Source organism: Octodon degus, unplaced genomic scaffold, assembly GCF_000260255.1.
Source record: "Octodon degus isolate 3935 unplaced genomic scaffold, OctDeg1.0 scaffold00127, whole genome shotgun sequence".
NCBI classification, from domain to species: domain Eukaryota; kingdom Metazoa; phylum Chordata; class Mammalia; order Rodentia; family Octodontidae; genus Octodon; species Octodon degus.
In genome coordinates, this window is record NW_004524703.1 from 3429261 (window position 1) to 3448331 (window position 19071).

The following is a 19071-nucleotide window of genomic DNA, read 5'->3' on the forward strand; positions in this document are numbered from 1 at the left end:
CTCTACAACTCTCCGTGACGTCCACGTCCTAGGGGGAGGGTGGCGATTAGAGGAAACTGCAAGGTGCCTTTCAGTGCCAGAGGTTCTGGTATTTTCACCGTGACCCCTGGCAGGCAGAAGACTGGGTCAGGATTTTGTGACAGGGGCTTTATTCGGCGGAAATAGGGAGCGAGTAAAGCTGCCGGGGGGCTGCGGCGGCCGCCCACTATGGCCCCCACCGCGCGCGCACGGCTCCGCGCACACCCCTGCGCGCGCACGAGGGACACTAGAGAGCGCGCGCCCGGGCCGCCCGGAGGGGCGAGGGAGCCGGGAGGGAACGCTGAGGGCGGGGGCGTCGCGGGCCGCCCAGCCCAGCCCAGCCCGGGCCAGCCCAGCCCCCTGCGCGCTCCGTCAAGTTTGTGCGCGCTCTCCGCCGGCTCGGCTCTCGGTTACCTGAGCCGGCGACCACGTCACTGCCACATCATCTGGGCTTTTATATTGCGAGGAAACAGGAAAAGCGGCCGAAGGGCGTCGCGGGCGCGGGCCAATCGCGGGCGGCAGCGGCAGGCGGCGGGCCGCGCTCGGCGGTCTGCGGCGCGGGCCTGGGGGCCTCGGCGGCGGGAAGATGCTGCAGTCCCTGGCCGGCAGCTCGTGCGTGCGCCTGGTGGAGCGGCACCGCTCGGCCTGGTGCTTCGGCCTGCTGGTGCTCGGCTACCTGCTCTACCTGGTCTTCGGCGCCGTGGTCTTCTCCTCCGTGGAGCTGCCCTACGAGGACCTGCTGCGCCAGGAGCTGCGCAAGCTGAAGCGGCGCTTCCTGGAGGAGCACGAGTGCCTGTCCGAGCCGCAGCTCGAGCAGTTCCTGGGCCGGGTGCTGGAGGCCAGCAACTACGGCGTGTCGGTGCTCAGCAACGCCTCGGGCAACTGGAACTGGGACTTCACCTCGGCGCTCTTCTTCGCCAGCACCGTACTCTCCACCACAGGTACCACCGACCCCCTCCACCGGGCCCCCTCCCCTGTCGCGGACCTGGCCTCGAACCCCGCCCCTCCCCCTCCCTGGCGACCGCGGGTGCCGGAAACCGGCGAGGTGACCGCGGGCACCGCTTGGGTGTCTCCGCCTGCAACTCCTGAGGAGTGGTCTCGAGTGGTCGCACGGGCTGCGCCCGCTGGTTCCTCGTTCCGGACACCCTCAGCCAGGCCGTCCGAGAATCGGTGGCATGCTGGCCGGCCGCGGGGTGATGGAACGAGCCGCGGCTCCGGATGCACTCACCTTCTCCCGAATCCAGCCAGCGGGCCGAAACCGCAGAATCTAGTAATGCCACCTTCCCGGGTCACCTTCCAGACTGTGTCTTTGAGCGTGCATAGATATTTCGCTCTTTTGTACCTTGAAGGCGGTTTGGGAACCGCTCAGTGACAGCGCTCTGTGACCCCTGAGCCCGCAGAACGTGCAGGTTCCTTTTTATAATAGGTGGGGGTGAGCGGCGTCCGAATGCCTGCGATCCGTCAAAATGGGGCACCTTGATTCAGCAGTTACTGTATTTCAAGTTCAGGTATGCAGGGCTAGCGGTCAACTTTGGAGTGCCACCTCCCGCAGAACGCTCTGAACCCCACGGCGTCCTCAGGTGCAAGGAAATCAGATCGAGGCTTGGGTGCCCGCACCGTGGTGGATTAGATCAAAGAAGACCGAACTTTCCCACCCGTGTCTAATTTAGGTGAACAGGCTTGGGTAGAGAGATTAACAGGTGTTCAGACACAGAAAGAATCTCTAAAGATGTTACTCGCAGTCCCTTTCTTTTATTCAGGAGACACAGGGCTCTGAAGCAATCCATTCTGGCTTGCGCAAGGTCACTTCCTAGTTAGCAGACAAGTCTGGGAAACTGGGTCGTGTGATTTCCCTGCCAGGTACACTTTGTAACCGGCTCTCCACCAACACAGGTGAATCAACCACCCGTGTGACTGTTTTGTGCCTCCCCACACCCTTGCACCTCCCAGGCTTTATTTGTTCATCTCCTTGAGCCATAGTCACTGGATTGCCCTGGCTGTTGTCCCACCGTGAGTAATAGCAGATCACACAAAAGGTTGGGGTGAATTACTAAACTGATGCAAATTTATCCTGAAACAAAGAGAAGTAGAATTCAGGCCTGTATTTTGATCTTTACAAAACTGTATGAAATGTAACCCTAAACAAGACAAACCTGTTATCTCACTTTCACCTGCTCCCTGGCCATCCTGACTCTAGTTTTTATTTCAGCCAGTACTGCCTCCGCTTGTGCGGCTAGTTCTGTTCTTCTCATTAGCTGGCAGTCGTCTTGCGTTCCTTTTCAGATTATGTTTATGCTAAAGTCTGGATCATTTTTTTCTTCAGAGAAGTATTTCCACTGGGCTAGAGCTGGACCACAGGTCTGGGGAAACATTTTGGGGAATGGTGATTGCTCTCACGATTGATTGTTAGAAGTCAAGCCAGGAATGAGAACAGAACGGTGTCATGAGGAAAAGAACATGTTAGCTTTTTCGAGGTGGGGTTTACTCTCAAAGTCCTATGTACTTAATTCAATGTCAAGCTAGTTTATCCAAGAATTGAGCCACCCCTTAATTAGGAAAAATATAGTTCCTTTTAGAAGGGTGGTAGGGATGGACGTTTTATTATTGGTATTCAGATTGCATTGTAGTTCCTAAGAAAGTCTGGATTCATGCGAAACAAGGGTTCATTTAGGAAATCAGTGCAAAGGGCACTTAGGGATAAGCCTAATGAAAAGGTGCTTCTTGGTTTGTGAAACCAGAAGATCAATGAACTCCTGTTAGGAATAAAAAACATTCTGAATCAAAGGCACGCTTCTGTTGGTATTGCACTGAGCCATTATTAGGAACATTTGGTATCCCTCGTGGCTTCAAAACTGATTTTGTGGCAGAAGTGCAGACAATTTTTAGATTAAAGCTGGGATAGTTCATTCCTAGGAAAATAGTTTCTGGACTGTACAACTCTAATCAAAGTTGCTCTTCTTTCAGGTAGATACTAGTCGTGTGGTCTTTTTAACTTTTCTAGCTATGTTAACTGCAGTCACGAGTTCATTGGTAGTCAGCTGGTGCAGTCACTCCATGGCCTGCTGGAACACCAATGACGGGCGCCGCATACATGCTTTTCTTGACAGTCATCCTTGTAATAACAGGTCTATGAGAGCATTTGTGGCAGACTCTTAGCCTAAAAAGTCCAAGTTTCCATTTCTGGAAGGAACAGTAGTCTTCGTGATCTTTTTGGAAGAAGCCCTAGGTTGGTTGGTGAAGGAATGGTCTTTTCATTCTTTACTTGCCAGTAACTCCCAATTCTTTCTAAGAAACGATTGAATATCTCTTTTACTTCCATTTATAGGTAGAGAGTAAGCTTTTTTGCCTCTCCCATTATGGGGCACAGGGCTGAGTCACCAATAATAAAAGACTGGCTGACAAAAGCAAAGCAGACACATTTTTATTTAGTATGAGTTTTATATGACACAGGAGCCTTCAGTGGATAAGGACATTCCTTTCGTCTGAGTGTTACATGGATTCCTGGAAGGAAAGGCAGAGAACAACGTATGGCCTCTTTGAGGGAAGAGCAGTGAGGAGGAGGGCATAAGAAAGGCTTTCTCGCTTCTGTGGTGTTCTTAAAGGTCATGGTGTCATATTTGGAGTAGCTAGCCTGTCCTGATCTCCATCACCCTTGATTCAAGATAGACATAGTGGCCCTCACATGGGAATCACGTGAGAATGGAGACGAGTGGACGGAGGGAAACACAGTAGAACAGTAGAAGGAGGAAATGGTAGTTCCCGTGTAGCATTTATATTGTGGCTTCCCCTCAACCAAGAACTAAGTGACACTTGAGGAATAAGAGTAATTTTACTAATGTTATCTTAAGGAGCTGTCTACAGCTTTGAGTCTAGTCATTCGTTCTTTTTTTTTTTAACATTTTATTTTTTTTTTCTTTTCAAAGTTTTATTGATAAACATATAGCAATGAGACAGTTTCAAATCAAATCGAAAGTACAGTTTCAACAAATAATACACTGCATATATTCTTCTTAGTGGTTAATTGCTGTACAAGATGCAGACTTGTGATCCTACTTACAAACACCATTAGAAAAAATCATTCTATTCATTATAGTCATTCATTCTTGAGGACCAGGTGTGAGGTTTCCTGTGAGTTTGTCTCCTTTATACCTCCATGCAAGGTTATAGCATGGTCATGGATGTCTGATAAAGGCAGTGTTTGAATCATATGAGATACATAAGTTAGTGCCACATTTTGCTACTTTGTGGATGTGGGATGTAAGACATCTTCCTGATTCCTCTGTTTTCATCATGTGCAGCCAGGGCACCTTTCTTCAGGGGGGCTGCCTTCTTCCTGTTTGATAAGAGATGTATAGAAACCCTTAAAGTGTCAAGGAAAGGAGCTTGTTGGGGGTTGTTTGTGGTGGTCTTTGACTTAGTCTAGTCAGGAGCTACTGAAACACTGGTAGTTTGTTTCAAAAAGAGAAAGTAGAAAAAGCAATATGTGTGTGCTGGACTGATGGTGACTTTGCAGTGGTTGCTAAGAAGAGGAAAGTGCTATTGCCACCAACATGTCTATGTTTATGGAGCTTTTAGAATGGCAACATCAGCTGCCGGGCCGGATTCGGCCACCACCTCTCTATTGTGTGACCTGAGCTACAATTATTTTTATATTTTCAAATGACTGAGGGGGAAATCGCGTATTCTGACACGTTCAAGTTTTATGACAGTCAGATTTCATGGTCCACAAGATGGTTTTTGGCCTAAAGCCATTTGTGTGTCATTTATAGTTGCTTTGTGAGTGGAAGAGCTGCATACACTAGCTGTGACGGAGACTAATATGGTCACAAATCTTAAAATCTTTATTTCTGAATCGTGCTGAGGCCTGCTTTAGAACGGTGCTTAGAAGGAACACTGGGAGTAGTCTCTCGTGTTCCTGCTCCTTTGGCAAACTTCTCGTGAGATAGCTCAGCCTCAGACTTCCTTGTGTTGTTGCTTATGTGGGTACCATACTGGAATTCCTCCCCCCACGCTCCACTTCCAATAACTGGGTGGTTTTTAAAGGATGTCATTAATTTCCAGGCAAATCTATGATACTGCTTATAATTTTATCTGAAGTGCCAAAGCTAGTGTGGACATTGGGATTCCCCTCAAATGCACAATGACCATTATATTTGAACTAGAAATAACAGCAAAAATAAATTGGCAAAGTCTATCTGTGCCAAAAGAGAGCTCATGCTGAATATGTGCACTTTCTCCCCAGGCCTTTGGTCTCTATTCTGAGTATTTACATATCCTTCCATAAATTGAATTACTTGGTTTTTGAACCTACAGCAGACTAACAATACTGTTTTCAGCAAAAGTCATAGATGGTGAAAAGACAGCTGAAAAGCCACAAAATTAAAATGATACCATTTTTGTGTGTGTGGTTTGGTGGATTGAACCCACAGTCTTTACACTGAGCTACATTCCCAGCCCTTCTTTATGTTTCATTTTGAGACAGTCTTGCGAAGTGGCTAAATTGCTTAGGCAGAGCTTGAATTTGGAACTCTCCTGCCTCAGTCTCCCAGAGGGCTGGGATTATAGGTGTACACTAAAATGAAAGTTACAAGCATACCTCCTGGCCCCTTTTCCTGTGCAGACTGTCTGCACTCACACTGTTGTCCAGGTATGCAAGCAGCTGGTGAGGTACAGCTACCACCATCCTTGCCTCACAGGTGGAAGCAGATCCAGACTGGATGGCTTCTGCTTAAGTCACAGAGCTGGCCAGGACAATGCTTGGGCCTGACACCAGTGCATTTTACCTAAGGGCCCAAACTTTATGGTGTGCCTCGGTGCAAAATGTTGTGAGAAGCTGAATTCTATCCCAACGGTTACTATATTGGAGTTCTATTCTCAGTACCTTGCACTGTGGCTGTATTTGGAGAAAAAGACTTTATAAAGAGGAGATTCAATTGGGAGGTTAAAACAAAAGGATTGCAAATTGGAGCCCATCTGGCCAACATAGAGAGGCTGTGTCTCATAAATGTATATAACACATTAAAAAATAGGGCTAGAGATGTAGCTGAGTGTGAGAGCCCTGGGTTCAGTCCTAGTACCACCCCAACCCACACATGAAGGTGGCCACCTTCAGGTCTGAGAGAAGCCTCTGAAGAACTAAACTGTCAACACCTTGATCTTAGACCTCTAGCCTACAGCACAATAAGAAAACAAAGATTTGTACTGTGAGTGATCTGGTGTGTTGTTTCAGGGGCTCTAGCAAAGGAAGCAAGCGCTACTCAGTAAATTTTTTTAAAAGTGGTATGGAGAAAAAGGGCAGCTACTGGAGCTTAAGAAACAGAAAGTTTCAGCATTTTACTATTGCAAGAACACGTCTCATCCCCTGGACTTGAGTAGCACAGAACCTAATATAAGTGTTGATATTCTGGAATCATTAGCAGTACTGTGGTAAGGGAGAGGAAGCGATTATAGAAGCATTTGCACCCAGCTGTGGGCAAGGCGAGCAGAGACTTAGTGTTTGCACGCGTGAGCCCTCCTTGCCTACTTTATACAGCACCAGTTCTTTATTACTTTGAAGAATTTGGATTTTCCTGTTAAACCACACGTTTCCTGTTCTCCCCGTTTTACAGCACAGGAACACAATACTGGTATTTTTGATAGCAAGGCTTGGAAACACACCATGCCTTTGCTTTTCATGCGTAAGTGTAAGTTTTGAGGATTGAATCTTTCCTTGTGCCATGAACCGCGCAGGAATTCTGAAGGGCAGAGCATATTTGCTCTCTACCCCGAGGTGTGTGGGCACGTTCTGTGGTCCACAGAGAAGAGGAGCCATCTACGGTCAGCTGGTGCAATCTCAGAGGCGCTGCCTTACTGCAGGGCTCGTCCAGGGACTGGTGCGCCATCAACACGGAGGGCTGGCTTCGGCACACTCTCAGGCATGCTGGGCTGGGTTTCCTTTTCAAGGCACACTCGTAGGTGCCAGTTAGAGCTAAATCTGTGGAATTTGGACATGCTGAACTCCCTGAGCGGTGTGTGCTCTCATGGGTTCCCAAGTAAGGAGATAAAGGTCGCTGCTTTCCTAGGAAGCTTGCGGCTTTTGAAGTGTTTTCTTGTCTCTCACGACCCTTCCCTCTCTTGGACTCTGTGGCTCTTTCTTTGTCTGCTTTGGGTGGACCCTTGGTCTGTGCATGGTCCTCAGAGTTGGTGGCCTCTTTCAACAGCATTTTCAGAGCTGACCCCTGAACGCCCGCAGGTAAGGGGCTGTCCTGAGGCGTGCCGTCTGTGATTTGTTTCCTGATCTTGATTCAGACCAACAAGCTTGTGTTTTATATTCTAGTGATGTTCATATTCATTCTTTAATTTGCAAAATAAACTCAATTGTTACAGTGATGAGATTAATTGGCTTATGTTAGACATCAGCAGTGATTTTTAATTTGCTACTGTCTGCTTGATCTCTTTCTCCATTAGCTGTTCAAGAGGGGTTGATTTGCTTGTGCAAAAAAGCCTGCCCTTGAGGGCTCTGTGAAGGGTCAGTAGTGCAGGAAGGACTCTGGGGGAAGGCTCCCGGGGCTCCCAGTGACCAGGCACTGCTGGCAGGTAGAGTGAGAGGAAACAGAAAGACAGTGAAGGTCTCTGGGGTCTGCGTGCACTGTTGGGATGAGGATCAGAAGCTTCTGCTGCTGCACTCTGCCCTCATTATGCTCGGGTGGGCTCAGGACCCCAGCTCAGCCGCTTGCCCAGGCCCACACCTTCCCTTGCGGTCTACTGTTTGGCCTGCAGTGTGGCCAGCAGGGGGTTGTTAGTGCTAATGAGTGAGGAGGGAAGGTGTCAGGAGAAGCCCTATCTCTCAGGAGAGAGACTCCCCAAGGACAGGCTAAGCCAGGTGTGAACAGCACCGAGGCCCCTCCCCACTTCCTATTCATTTTCCCAAGTGTCTAGCCTTTGCCTACAGTTCCCTGTAACATCTTTCATGCCATGGAATGTGGAAATGTTTCATCCTTCTATTAAGTGCTTGTCACCTCTTACTGAGGCTCCTTGCTGTAATCTGACCCCCCCAACACACACACACACACACACACACACACACACACACGACTGTCCTGGAGGAGGAACTGAATGAGCCTCATTTAGCATCCTTGGCACCCACTGGATGTTCAAAAGGGCAGCCCAAGAGCATTTCTTCCCTCATCTGGCTGCCTCCTTTTTGTAACATGAACATAGTCCTAAAGATGTTATTTTATCAGTTCATTGACTTGCTGAGAGAACAGAGGCCCAAATTACTGAAGACTCGAAGTAGGTCATAAGAAAGAGTGACATGTGTTCCATGCACTGAGGCATAGCCCTGCCATCCGAAGAGGCGAGCAGGCTCCCTCCTATGTTCCCACTTAGCACTTGGGGATATGGCAGTGTATGAAAGAGATGACACCTGCCCCTGGATGTAGCAGTCTGCTGGGCTGTAGGGGAGGCACGAGCAGAGAGCAGGCGGAGCGCCTGGTATATAAGGTGCGGTTTGTATGCAGGGACAGGTGCTGGGGAGAGGGACATTAGCACCTGGGATTGCAACAGGCTCTCCTGGCCTCCTGAGAGTGGCACATGTGGACCTCTTCAACACACTTATCTTAGAAGGGGAGCCCAAATTGGCGGCATAGGCAGAAAGCCACTGTCGAGGGACTGAGCAAGAACATAGTGGGACCAGGAGGGCAGAGAGCGCTGCAGAGCAGGGCCCTTCCTCTGAGCTCTGAACAAGGAGGAGAGCGCTGGCAGGTGCCTGAGGGTGGGGGTGAATGAGGAGGGGCAAAGCCCTGGGTGGTTCAGAGTGGCGAGGGCAGTGGCTGTGAGGTGTGGTCAGGTGTGAGCTGACAGGCTGAGGGGTTGGATGGGAGGTATAGGAAGGCGAATATTCAAGAGAGGCCCCAAGGCTCCTGGCCCGAGCCCCTGCAGGGGCAGTTCCCCTGTAGGCACAGGCTATGGATGGCAGGGCTGGTGGTGGGCCCTGGGCCTGCTGACCTTGGGGTTACAGCAGATGTGCTCTGCTCTGATGAGGTGCTGGGACGCCACGCTGGGAGCAGGGTGGCGGTGCAAGGTGCATCATCCACATCAGCTATCCACTACAGAGGCTGAAGGCTTTTGAGAGCTGTCAGAATTTAGCCTTAGAGGACAAATATGCAGCACAATAAGGAAATACAGTGAATGTTTAACTTAAACAAAACATGTTGTCACAGTAAAGAGCACACTATTAGCCCCTCTCCGAGTATTTCCTCACTTCAAACTCACTTATCCCTTCCCTCTTGCCATTTTCTGAAGTGGTTCTGGAGCAGCATTTTTCTTTTTTAAAATTTAAACATTTCCTGTGTTTTCAGATTACGTGTGAGTAGGAAAAAGGACTTTGACACTGAGAGTATGGGTGCTCTGGACCAAGCTGCTATTCGATGCATATGTTTCAATTTTTTTTTATTATGATCAGCATTTAATGGGAAATGAAAGCCTAATAATAGGGTTTTTTAAAGTATAGTTTTAAATATTTCAACTTTCATGCTAAGACAGGGCATCTAGACCATAATGCTGCTTTCTAATTTAATATCATAGAAGATTATGGGAAAACTTTTTTTAAAAAGGAGCAGAAGTATTTATTTTATATTTTGTAAATTTAACTCGAGGCTATTTAGCATTTGATCAAAGAATAACAAAAAATAAGTATCTTTAGCACATTCTTGAGCAATAGCTAATAAGTTAGTTTGGAGTGAATGTAGGTGGTTTCTGTTTTTAGAAAGGCAAGTACAGGTTTTCTTTCTTTCTTTTTTTTTCTTTTTTCATGTACAAGATCCGGACGCGCACCATGCAGCCGCTTCCAGCGGTTACGTTTGCAGTGCAGATGAAATTGTGTGGCTCTCAGGGAGACACCTTGGGGCGTTCACCTGCCTTTTGCTTTGCAGTTTGCAGGCTGATAGCCTGAAATGATCCGCTCTGTGTGCATTTGATCCCCTCTCATCCTTACCTAAGCTTTTCTCCAATACCCGTGTTGGTGTAGCCTCAGCTTTTGAGCTGTAGGAGAGAGTGGAATGTTTTTAATTAGAATTAGAAGGCTAGAATGTACTCGCAACTGCAATTCTTCAAGTGTTTGAACACCAGTTACCAAGGCACTCAATTATTTAAAGCCTGTGGTTGGGTGGATTGAGTTAATTAAAGAAGCCAGGAGGCTGCTCTGAGTGGGGCAGAGCAGAGGGGCTCACAGGGGAAGCCTAGCTGGTGAGGAGTCTCCTCTCCAGCCACCAGGGCCTGACACACTGCCCAGGAAGTCAGCCTGGTGCGGTCCCACAGAAGCCCCTTGCTGTGTGCTGTGGATGGTGAGGTGGCACCACCCCCCACAGCCCCGGAAGGGCGCTGCTGTGTGAGTGAGTGAGCTGTCACCCGCCAACGCGAAGCCACTGATGGTTACACATCAAGCCAGCAAAGACAGGAAGAAAGTCAGAAATGAACGTTTCACAACAAAGAAGGGAGGAAGAGACGAGAACAAATTTCAGGTCAGTGTGTGGAAGGGAAGCCGAGCCCATGCTGGTTCTTGGGCCGGATGCCCATGGCTCGTAGCAGGAACCTGCAGGAGGCCAAGCAGATACACCGGACTGGCCTAGCGAGACCTTCTCCTTGGCCTTTCACAATGACGATTTGTGTGTGGTGACTTGCTTCTCGCAGTGCCCTGGCTGAGTCATCCAGTTGAGTGGTGGTTGAGCACGTGTCTGCAGTCTCTTCTGCCACCTCTTATCCCCAACCAAGGGCCATTGCCCCTCACACACTGCTCCCTCCTGCTGTCACTCACTCAGAGAAGGGTGGTGTTAAATCACATTGGCACGAAGGAGGTCAGTGTGAAAGGGACGGGGAAATAAAAAGAAGTAAGGTGTACATCTAACCAGCTCCTCAGATGAATGTAATCACTATGTATTGCAAAAACAGGTACTAATAAAAAAGTCTAGGTTGCTGTTGTAAAAAGTGAGACTCATAGGTTATTCCTCGGGGAAGCATTTCTGCTCAACAGTGGTAACTGTTATTATTCACTTTTCTGTTGTTGGGATGAAATACCAGATGCCCGCACATTGAAGGAGGAGTGGTTTAATGTGGCTTGTGGTTCAGGGCACTTAGTCCTGGTTGGCTGGCTCCAAGGCAGGTACATCATTGTGGACCAGCGTGGCAGATGAAAGCTGCTCATCCCATGACATCAGGAGGCAGGGAAGAAGGGAGGACCAGGGAGGGAGGTTCCCCTGCCACAGGCACAGCCCCAGTGACCTGCGTCCTTCCACCTGGCCCCAGCTGACAGCACATTTAGCTAAGAACCCTTCAGTGAATCTGGCAACTGATGAGAATTGCCCCATGACCCAGCTACCTTCTAAAAGCCCACTTCCGAACACGTGAGACTTTTGGGGGACGCTCTAGATCTAAGCCCTAATAGTGACTTTACGTACACCAGATGAGTAAATGTTGCCATGGCTGGTGAGTCCTGAACAAGAGATCATGAGCACTGAACTGGAGATCAGGGCTGATGTCCTCTTCCAAAGTTCCTTGTCTGCCTCTGTTATGGCTTACTCCAGAGCAAGCAGGGGACAGATTATGTCCTCATCAGCCCTAACGTTCTGTGACCTTGTTCTTTAGAATGTTTCCGTTCTGTGGCCCTGCTCTGTTACCCACATGACTGGGTGCATGAGACAGTGCTGCACAGGGTGATCAGAAAGCCTAAACGCAGCTGGAGAGACTCAGAACAATAGGAGACTCAGCCGCAGAGAAAGGTGAGAGACCTCAGTGAGGAGTTGGTGGGTCCCCAGCCGTATCAGCGGGACTCAGGGGCAGTAACATGGATGGAAGGGGCCAGGCAGCATCACGGAGGTGGTGAGTGTAGGTCAATCAAACAGCGCAGTGCAGTTGTGTGGCATGGCTCAAGGGAAGAGGGCTGTTAGGACAGGGACATCTGCTGAGTGCAGACACCCAGAGGGAGATGAGCTGTCTGCAGGCAGTGACAGGTTGGCCTCAGAGACCACAATTGTCATGGGGCTACAGCAGTGGGAGCCACAGTGGTTCCTCCGTGGAGTCTTTTGTCATCCATGTCTGTGGGGACTTCTGCCGTCTGTGCCCTGGTCTTGCAGGCCTTGGTCATTCTTAGGGATTGCGGTGGGCTTTGTGCTTCTTTTCAAGGGCCCAAACCACAGCTTTGCTTTTCTCCCCTTCAAGTTTTTCTTCCTTCTAGGCTTGCTCACCCTTCTAGGCCTGCTCACAGTTCAGCTGTCAGCACGGAGTTTTGGTAGCTTCCCATGGCTAAAGCCATTGCCTCTTAGGAACTTTTTTTTTAGGACAGGGTGTACAGGGTCTCACTGCATAGATCGGACTCGTAGTGATCCTCCTGTTTACAGCCTCCCAAGTGCTGGGATTATAGGCGCGCACCACCATGCCTAGTCTCAGTTGCCCTCTCAGAGCACCCCAGGGGTGGGGCTGGTACAGCAGACCTGGGGATGGAACCACTGGTCCCTGTGTCTCAGCAGATGCTTTAATCCACTGAGCTATTTGGCCGGCCCTCTCTTAGAGACCTTTGTTAGGGGAGCAAATCTCCATCATCAGAGATGATGAGACTTGTTTCCTAAGTCTTGAGTTTTGGGGCTGCCTGCTAGGACTGCCTCTGAGGCCTTTCAAAGAGGGACCTTTATATATTTTATTTAATATATAAAGTTTTTCACTGTTTTGTTTCTTTTGGGGGCTGGAGATTTTAAACAAGGTGATAAGAAACACACATGACCTAAGAAGGAAATGCTGTACCTTGCTCATGGTTGGAGCCGGGGAGAACCACTTAGTCTTCAGTGTAAGGAACAGGTAGTTAGTGTACTTCTAGACTGCAAAGAAGCGGTTGGTCCATTTATTTCATTAATTATTAACTGGGTGCGAGTATTGTGAAGACAGGTGGTTGGTAATGATGGTGAATAAGATGAGGGGACAAGAAGAAGTAGACATCATAAGAACATTTGCATTTGGCTGCGGCTTTTCAGGTGTCCAGACTAACATTATTTCCTCGGGTTGCTAACATGGATAGCAAGACAGACGTTCATTATCCCCGCTGGGCCCCTGTGAAATGAGGCAGGAAAATATAGATGTTTCTTTTAATGTGAAGCAGTTGTTGGCAGCAGTTTGAGGACTCAAACCCACAAGGTCGGTCAAACAGGCTGATCACTTTTCCAGTCAGCGGAGCTTGATGGGCACCATGGTTTGATCTGGAGCACCCCCTAAAGCCTGTGTGTTGAAGGCATGGTGCCCAGCCTCTTGCGGTGGGCCTAGTGGGGGGTCTTCAGGTTTCTGATGGAGTAACCTTGGAGGGGGCTAGTGTAGGGGCCTTGCCTGGTCTCTTTTCTCCTTTTGCTTCCCAGCCGGGAGGCAAGCAGTTTGCTCTGCCACAGTTCCCGCCATAATTTGCTGCAACAGGGCCAACCCGCCAGGGAGTGACACTTTCCAAACTGTACCAAACGAAACCTTTCTTCTCCATAAGTTGATGATTTCAGGTATTTTTTAAAGTGGCAAGAAACCAGCTAACACGTGGCAGAGGCAAAGTAGAAGCAGGAGGCGAAGGAATGCTATCTCTACAGGTCACTGCAAATAGTGACTCTAGGAGGTGCTTACCAGGGAGGTGCCCGTCATGGGACCATGTGCGACACTTCCTTAGCATCATAAATGAGAAGTAGAAGGAAGCTAGGATCACCGCTCGGGAGCAGGCGGGTGCTGGGTGAGCTGCCCAGTTTGCCAGTGTGCCCTGCCGAGTGATAAGGGCATATTTACCCTACACTCAGTGAGGAGTGATATTTTGTTCTATGAGACAGTGTCCTGTTATATATGTGTAGCCCAGGCTGGGCTTGAACACACTAAAAAATTTGTAGCCTAGGTTTTGGCCTTGAACTCCCTGCATCCCCCTGCCTCAGCCTCCTGAGAGCTCGATTACTGGTGTGCACCACCACATGTGGCTGAGGAATGATGTTTGATTGTAAAACAAAAGCCATATGTAGTGTTTATTCAGGCTGCATGTATTTTGATTTTCTCCGTGAGCTAGTCTCAGCTCGGCATGAAGTAAAGGAATAAATGGCAGACTCGCCTTTGTACAGCAGAAACATGGAGGCTGCCCCCAAGGCTATCACATTTTGTTGCTTTTCATATTTTTGAATAGTTAACTGAAAAATGAAAGATTGAAGACAAGAGGATATCTATCACAACTGTTTATCTTTTATTTGATGTTGGGATATTTTGCATATGACTGGTGAATAACATATATAATCAAAGTGGTAAGATTTGCTTTTACTAAATAAAGCTCATCCATTTGTTTTCTGATTTTGTTTATTTGTTTGTCCTTGCATAAAGTACCCTTTGGCACTCGTGTGTGCCAGGCATGTTTTCAGGTGCTGAGAAGCGTCAAGAGAGCAATATAGACTAAAATTCCTGCCACGGAAAATATATTCTAGAAGAAAGGAATGATCATAATCACTTTTAAGTAGGTAAAATTAAAAAAAATTGTAAAGTAAGTGCTTAAGGAAATACAAAGTAGTAATGCAGGATGACATACCGTTTACATGGAGGGAAGGCTAGGTATTTCACAGAAGGTGACATAGGTGAGCTTCTCCATGTAGATGGTGTTTGCATCAAGATTTACAGTTGGTAAGTGAGCCAGCCACCTGCATGATTAAGGAAGGACCATCACAGGCAATGAGGCTGACTGGAAGGAGGCCCAGGAGAATGTCTGTCCTAGCGCTTCTGAAGCCACCGTAGGTCCCAGAGCAAGTGGAATTATTTCAGAAAGTTCCACCTGAGTCTCCAGAAAAAAGGAAAGGATGATGTTTTTTTCCACAACCATCCTAAGCTGGTAGCTTTGACAGATTTCTATAACAATGGACGAGTGAAGAAGACGCCAAGGTTACTGAGTGTGCATGCACATCTCACAGAAGTCACTCCACGCTGTGGCGCAGAGACTCTACCTTTAATAGTAGTTCAGCGAAGAACGATACATTTTAGGGAAGTGACAGGATTAAGACAAAGATGTTCCAGGCTGTGGAGTGCAGAGAGCTGTGGAAAGGTAAATTTATGGGAAAAGGCTGTTTGGAGATCCTGTGATCCCATGTCTGAGCTGAGAGGTAAGCACTGCACCAGAGTTCTGATCTAGTCGTTAGTCCAGAAGGGAAGGGGGAAGGTTGATTGATTGATTGATTGATTGATTGATTGATTGATTTGGAGGCAAGATTTCCCTATGTAGTTCAAGCTGGGCTTGTACGTACTGTGTACCTTGGGCTGGCCTCGAACCTCTTGCTTCAGCCTTCTGAGTGCCAGCCACCATGGTTGGCTTAGAAAGCCCTTTTGCATTTGTCTCTAGGTTTTTTTAGGCAACTTTGGAAGAAAAGAGCTCCACTAAATTCAGTTGTCTCCAGCTCAAGGATTGTGCATATTTTGGAGAGAAATTGGTTTCTGTGTGAGTTTTTACTGTTACACAATATTTGTGATACTAAACTTTCCAAGAGGAAAGTTTCATTTCTGCTCATGGTTTTGAGTATTTTGCTTTTTTATTTATTTAGTACAGGGTCTCACTACCCAGATCAGACTCGCAGTGATCCTCCAGTTTTCAGCCTCCCAAGCACTGGGATCACAGGCGCGCACCACCACGTCCAATCTAAGTCACTGTCTCAGCGCACCCAGGGGGCGGGGCCGGCAGAGACACTGTGATGGTTTTGAAAGTTCTAGACACATCCTGCCAAGCCCCGCCCTGCCCCACCCCGCCACACCTGCCACGCCATGCCCCAACCTCGGGGCGCACTGAGATGGCAATTGAGACTGGGTGTGGTGGCGCGCACCTGTAATCCCAGCTCTTGTGTCCCTGCTAACCTAAGACCTCCCACTAGGCCCCAATCCTTAAAGTCTGAGCTGTAGCAGTTTCTTTCCAAGCCTACACAACAAGAAATCTGCTGTCTGGCACAGTGGAGTGGCCAGAATGCTGCGCAGCCTGGGCAGCCTCTAGATTAAGAGCAGGTCCAACTCGGTCATCAAAGAAGCAAAAAACTCAGTCCACACAGTTCCTTCAAACTGATCAACCTTAATAGTTACAGTCTCTAAAAGATCAGAGATTCAGAGTGGCTGTGAGGGAGAAGAGTGCAGTTTGAACTCTAAATTTTGTATTTTGCATTCATTGTTTACTGTGCAAATTATAAAAATTAATGTTTGACTCAATGGCCTTAGCTGTGGAAAGATGAAGATACAGGGTTATCCCCACCAAAAGCACACCCTTACTGTCTTGTGCTGCATTTTTCTTGTTGTGTTGTTTATCCAAAGGGGACATTAGTAGGTTGCTTAAAATTATTAGTAATTAATTGTCAACTGGTAAACTGTAAAATGCTAGTAAAATTATTAATGAAATTCTGCTGTGAATGTCACTACTGTAAGCACACAGATCTTAAGTGGTCAAGCAAAGTGCATGCGTATTTGTTTTGAGGTGCCTAAAAGTGGGCCCAGCCCCTGGCCCTGTCTGAGGTTCTCTTGCCTCAGCCTCCCACATGGTGGGCTTACAGATGTGTGAAGCCATGCCTGGCTAATATTTGCATTTTAGAATGCTCTCTGCTCTGCTTCCATACTTGATTTTTCACCCAACAAGAGTATGAGCCTGGTCCAATATTTCACTATGGAGTCTGCTGCATTTCCAGAGTAGGGCATCCCGAACATCAAAACTGTGTTGGGGTGATGAGAGCCAGGAGGGTGGGTTTCTGGCCTACTTTGCTTGGCTGAATGTCATGTTCTCACAGAAGATGCACTTTCCCATGCCCTACAAGCTTCTTCTTCATTATGTGCTGAGGGTGTGTACAGTAAAAGAACCTGAAGGTCTCACAAAGCACTGAACAGTCTGTGTGTGTCTGTAGTGGCCCCATGGGCATCATGGGAAATTTTTATTTATTTATTTATCTATTTTCTTGGCAGAACTGGGGATTGAACTCAGGCCCTTGCACTTGCCAGGGAAGTGCTTATTCTACTGAGCTATCTCCCCGGCCCCCGGGGAAATTTTTAGAAAAGACACATTAGGAAGATGTGTAACCCCCGCGTTCATTTTTAGAAGTATTTCTATTGATGCATTATTAGTTTTAATTTTATGAATTTTATTTTATTAACAATGCACACTTAATAGGAAAATGAACTGTCAATAGAAAAAAAAATTACTGTGTAATGAGTGTATAGAATAAGCATCAACATTTTCAACATCAACTGTTTATTTACAAGATCTAAAAAATAATATCAGGAATAAATTCTTATATGAACTACAATAAAAATACAAATATGATTCTTCCACAAAAGAATCTTTGCTCCTCTTGTCATACTTGACATAGTCTTCACACAGGACAACAGCATGCACCATGCACAAGTCTCCTTTATGCTGCCAGCAGTGTGCTTAGCTTTCCTGGCCTGTTCGGCGGGCCACAATTGTCCCCTCTCTTGTCAGGAGCTTCTGTTACATTATGCAGTGTCCACCAGCAGGAAAGGGAAATATCAATAAAATAAAGTGTCAAATATATACTGAGTGTTTACAGTAAACGTCAACATTTTCTACACCAACTGTTCATTTACTAAAGCAAGAAAATAACAGCAGAATTAAATTCGTATGTGAACTACAATGGGAACACAAATAAAATTCTACCACAAAAGTAAAGCTTCACTTCAGTTATCACACCTAAGGCAGTTTTCACACAGGAACAGCGTGTTCCCTGCAAACACTTCTTACACCGATAGCATGTATTTTGCTTTCCTGTCTTCTTCAGTAGAACATGCTTGACATCTTGCTGGTCTTGTTTTCTTAGGAGGTTCTTGTGATGTCTCACCTGTCAGTTCACCAGTCTGAGGTGCTCACACAGTTCTTTGGGCAGGTGCATGTGGTTCTTCCTTTGTCGTAAATTGGTCATATATCAATTCCACTTCTGATCCTCGAAGAAAATTTCTCTGTGCTATTTTGTGCTTGTTATTTTCTTTGAAAACTCTGAGACTGTTGGTGCCTGACATGTTGAAGACAGAGTGAAACACAACCACTGGCCCACACTTGGTGTTTTGAGCATAACTCATCAACTGTATCTGTTCCACCTTTTGTTTTGTTGTGAAATGTGATCATTTCTGGCTTCATTTGTGTTGAGGATCCACTATACATCCTGTTTGTTAAACTATGTAGCTCAAGGTAGCCTTGAACTCACTGTGTAACACAGACTAACTTTGAATTTCCAGAAACCTCCTACTTCAGCCTCCCAAAGGTTGGGATTGTAGGGTACATTGCCCACCAAGCTGCACTTCAGTCTCACCATCACGGTGTAACACTGACAGTGTCAGTGCTGCCTTGCTTTCCTTCACCACTGAGGAGGCCAATGTTAGGCCTTTCTCAAATCCAATCCATTTCTCTGTAGTGGACTTGCAACATGTTTTTTTTTAATGAATCTGCACTTTGTTCTTGCAATTAGTTCATGTGCTGGTCAACTTTTCTTTTTTCTTTCTCTTTTTTTTTTTTTTTTAGCAAATGTCACACCAATGGGTGAAACTAATGAAGCAATTGTTGAGTGTGACATTTGGGTTACTGTTTTTTAAACAGGTGGAGTAAGTCTGTTTACAGAGTTATCACAGTGCACAAAGAAAGACCAGGTGGCTGAGTTCTCAGATAAATTTCTAAATTCAAGTTGTAGAATGTCTTCACATCTACCAGGGCATATATTTTTATACCATATTTGGCAGGTTTACTTGCCAAATATATTTTATACCATATATTGCTGAAAGCTTCAACAAACACAAAACGATGCAAGTTGTCACCTATCCTGTAGTTAGGTGGTATTTAAATTGCCTGACAGATCAAAATGAAGTTCTCAGTAAATGAGCGAATAGTAGCCTAATTGTTGGATTCATTTTTCTTTCTTGGCGGGTCTTTTTATTGTCAAATGGGGAATTTTGAAGGAAACCAAATCTCTTGAGGGTCATTATTATTCTAAAGATCTCAAAAATCCTTTAGATACTCATTAGCATGAATGCAACAATAAAGTCCTGCAGGAAAGGTTTCAGTTC

The 19071-nt window shown here is 47.0% G+C and overlaps 1 protein-coding gene across 1 annotated transcript in view; it reads left to right on the plus strand.

The window, feature by feature from the left end:
- The first annotated feature begins 364 nt into the window (after positions 1-364).
- Kcnk1 (potassium two pore domain channel subfamily K member 1) overlaps positions 365-19071 on the plus strand; it is a 40312-nt gene continuing 21605 nt past the window's right edge. The window contains exon 1 of the mRNA XM_004640830.2: positions 365-959. Within this exon, the coding sequence (XP_004640887.1) occupies positions 605-959 (355 nt within the window). The 5' untranslated portion in view covers positions 365-604. The remainder of the gene's footprint in view (positions 960-19071) is intronic.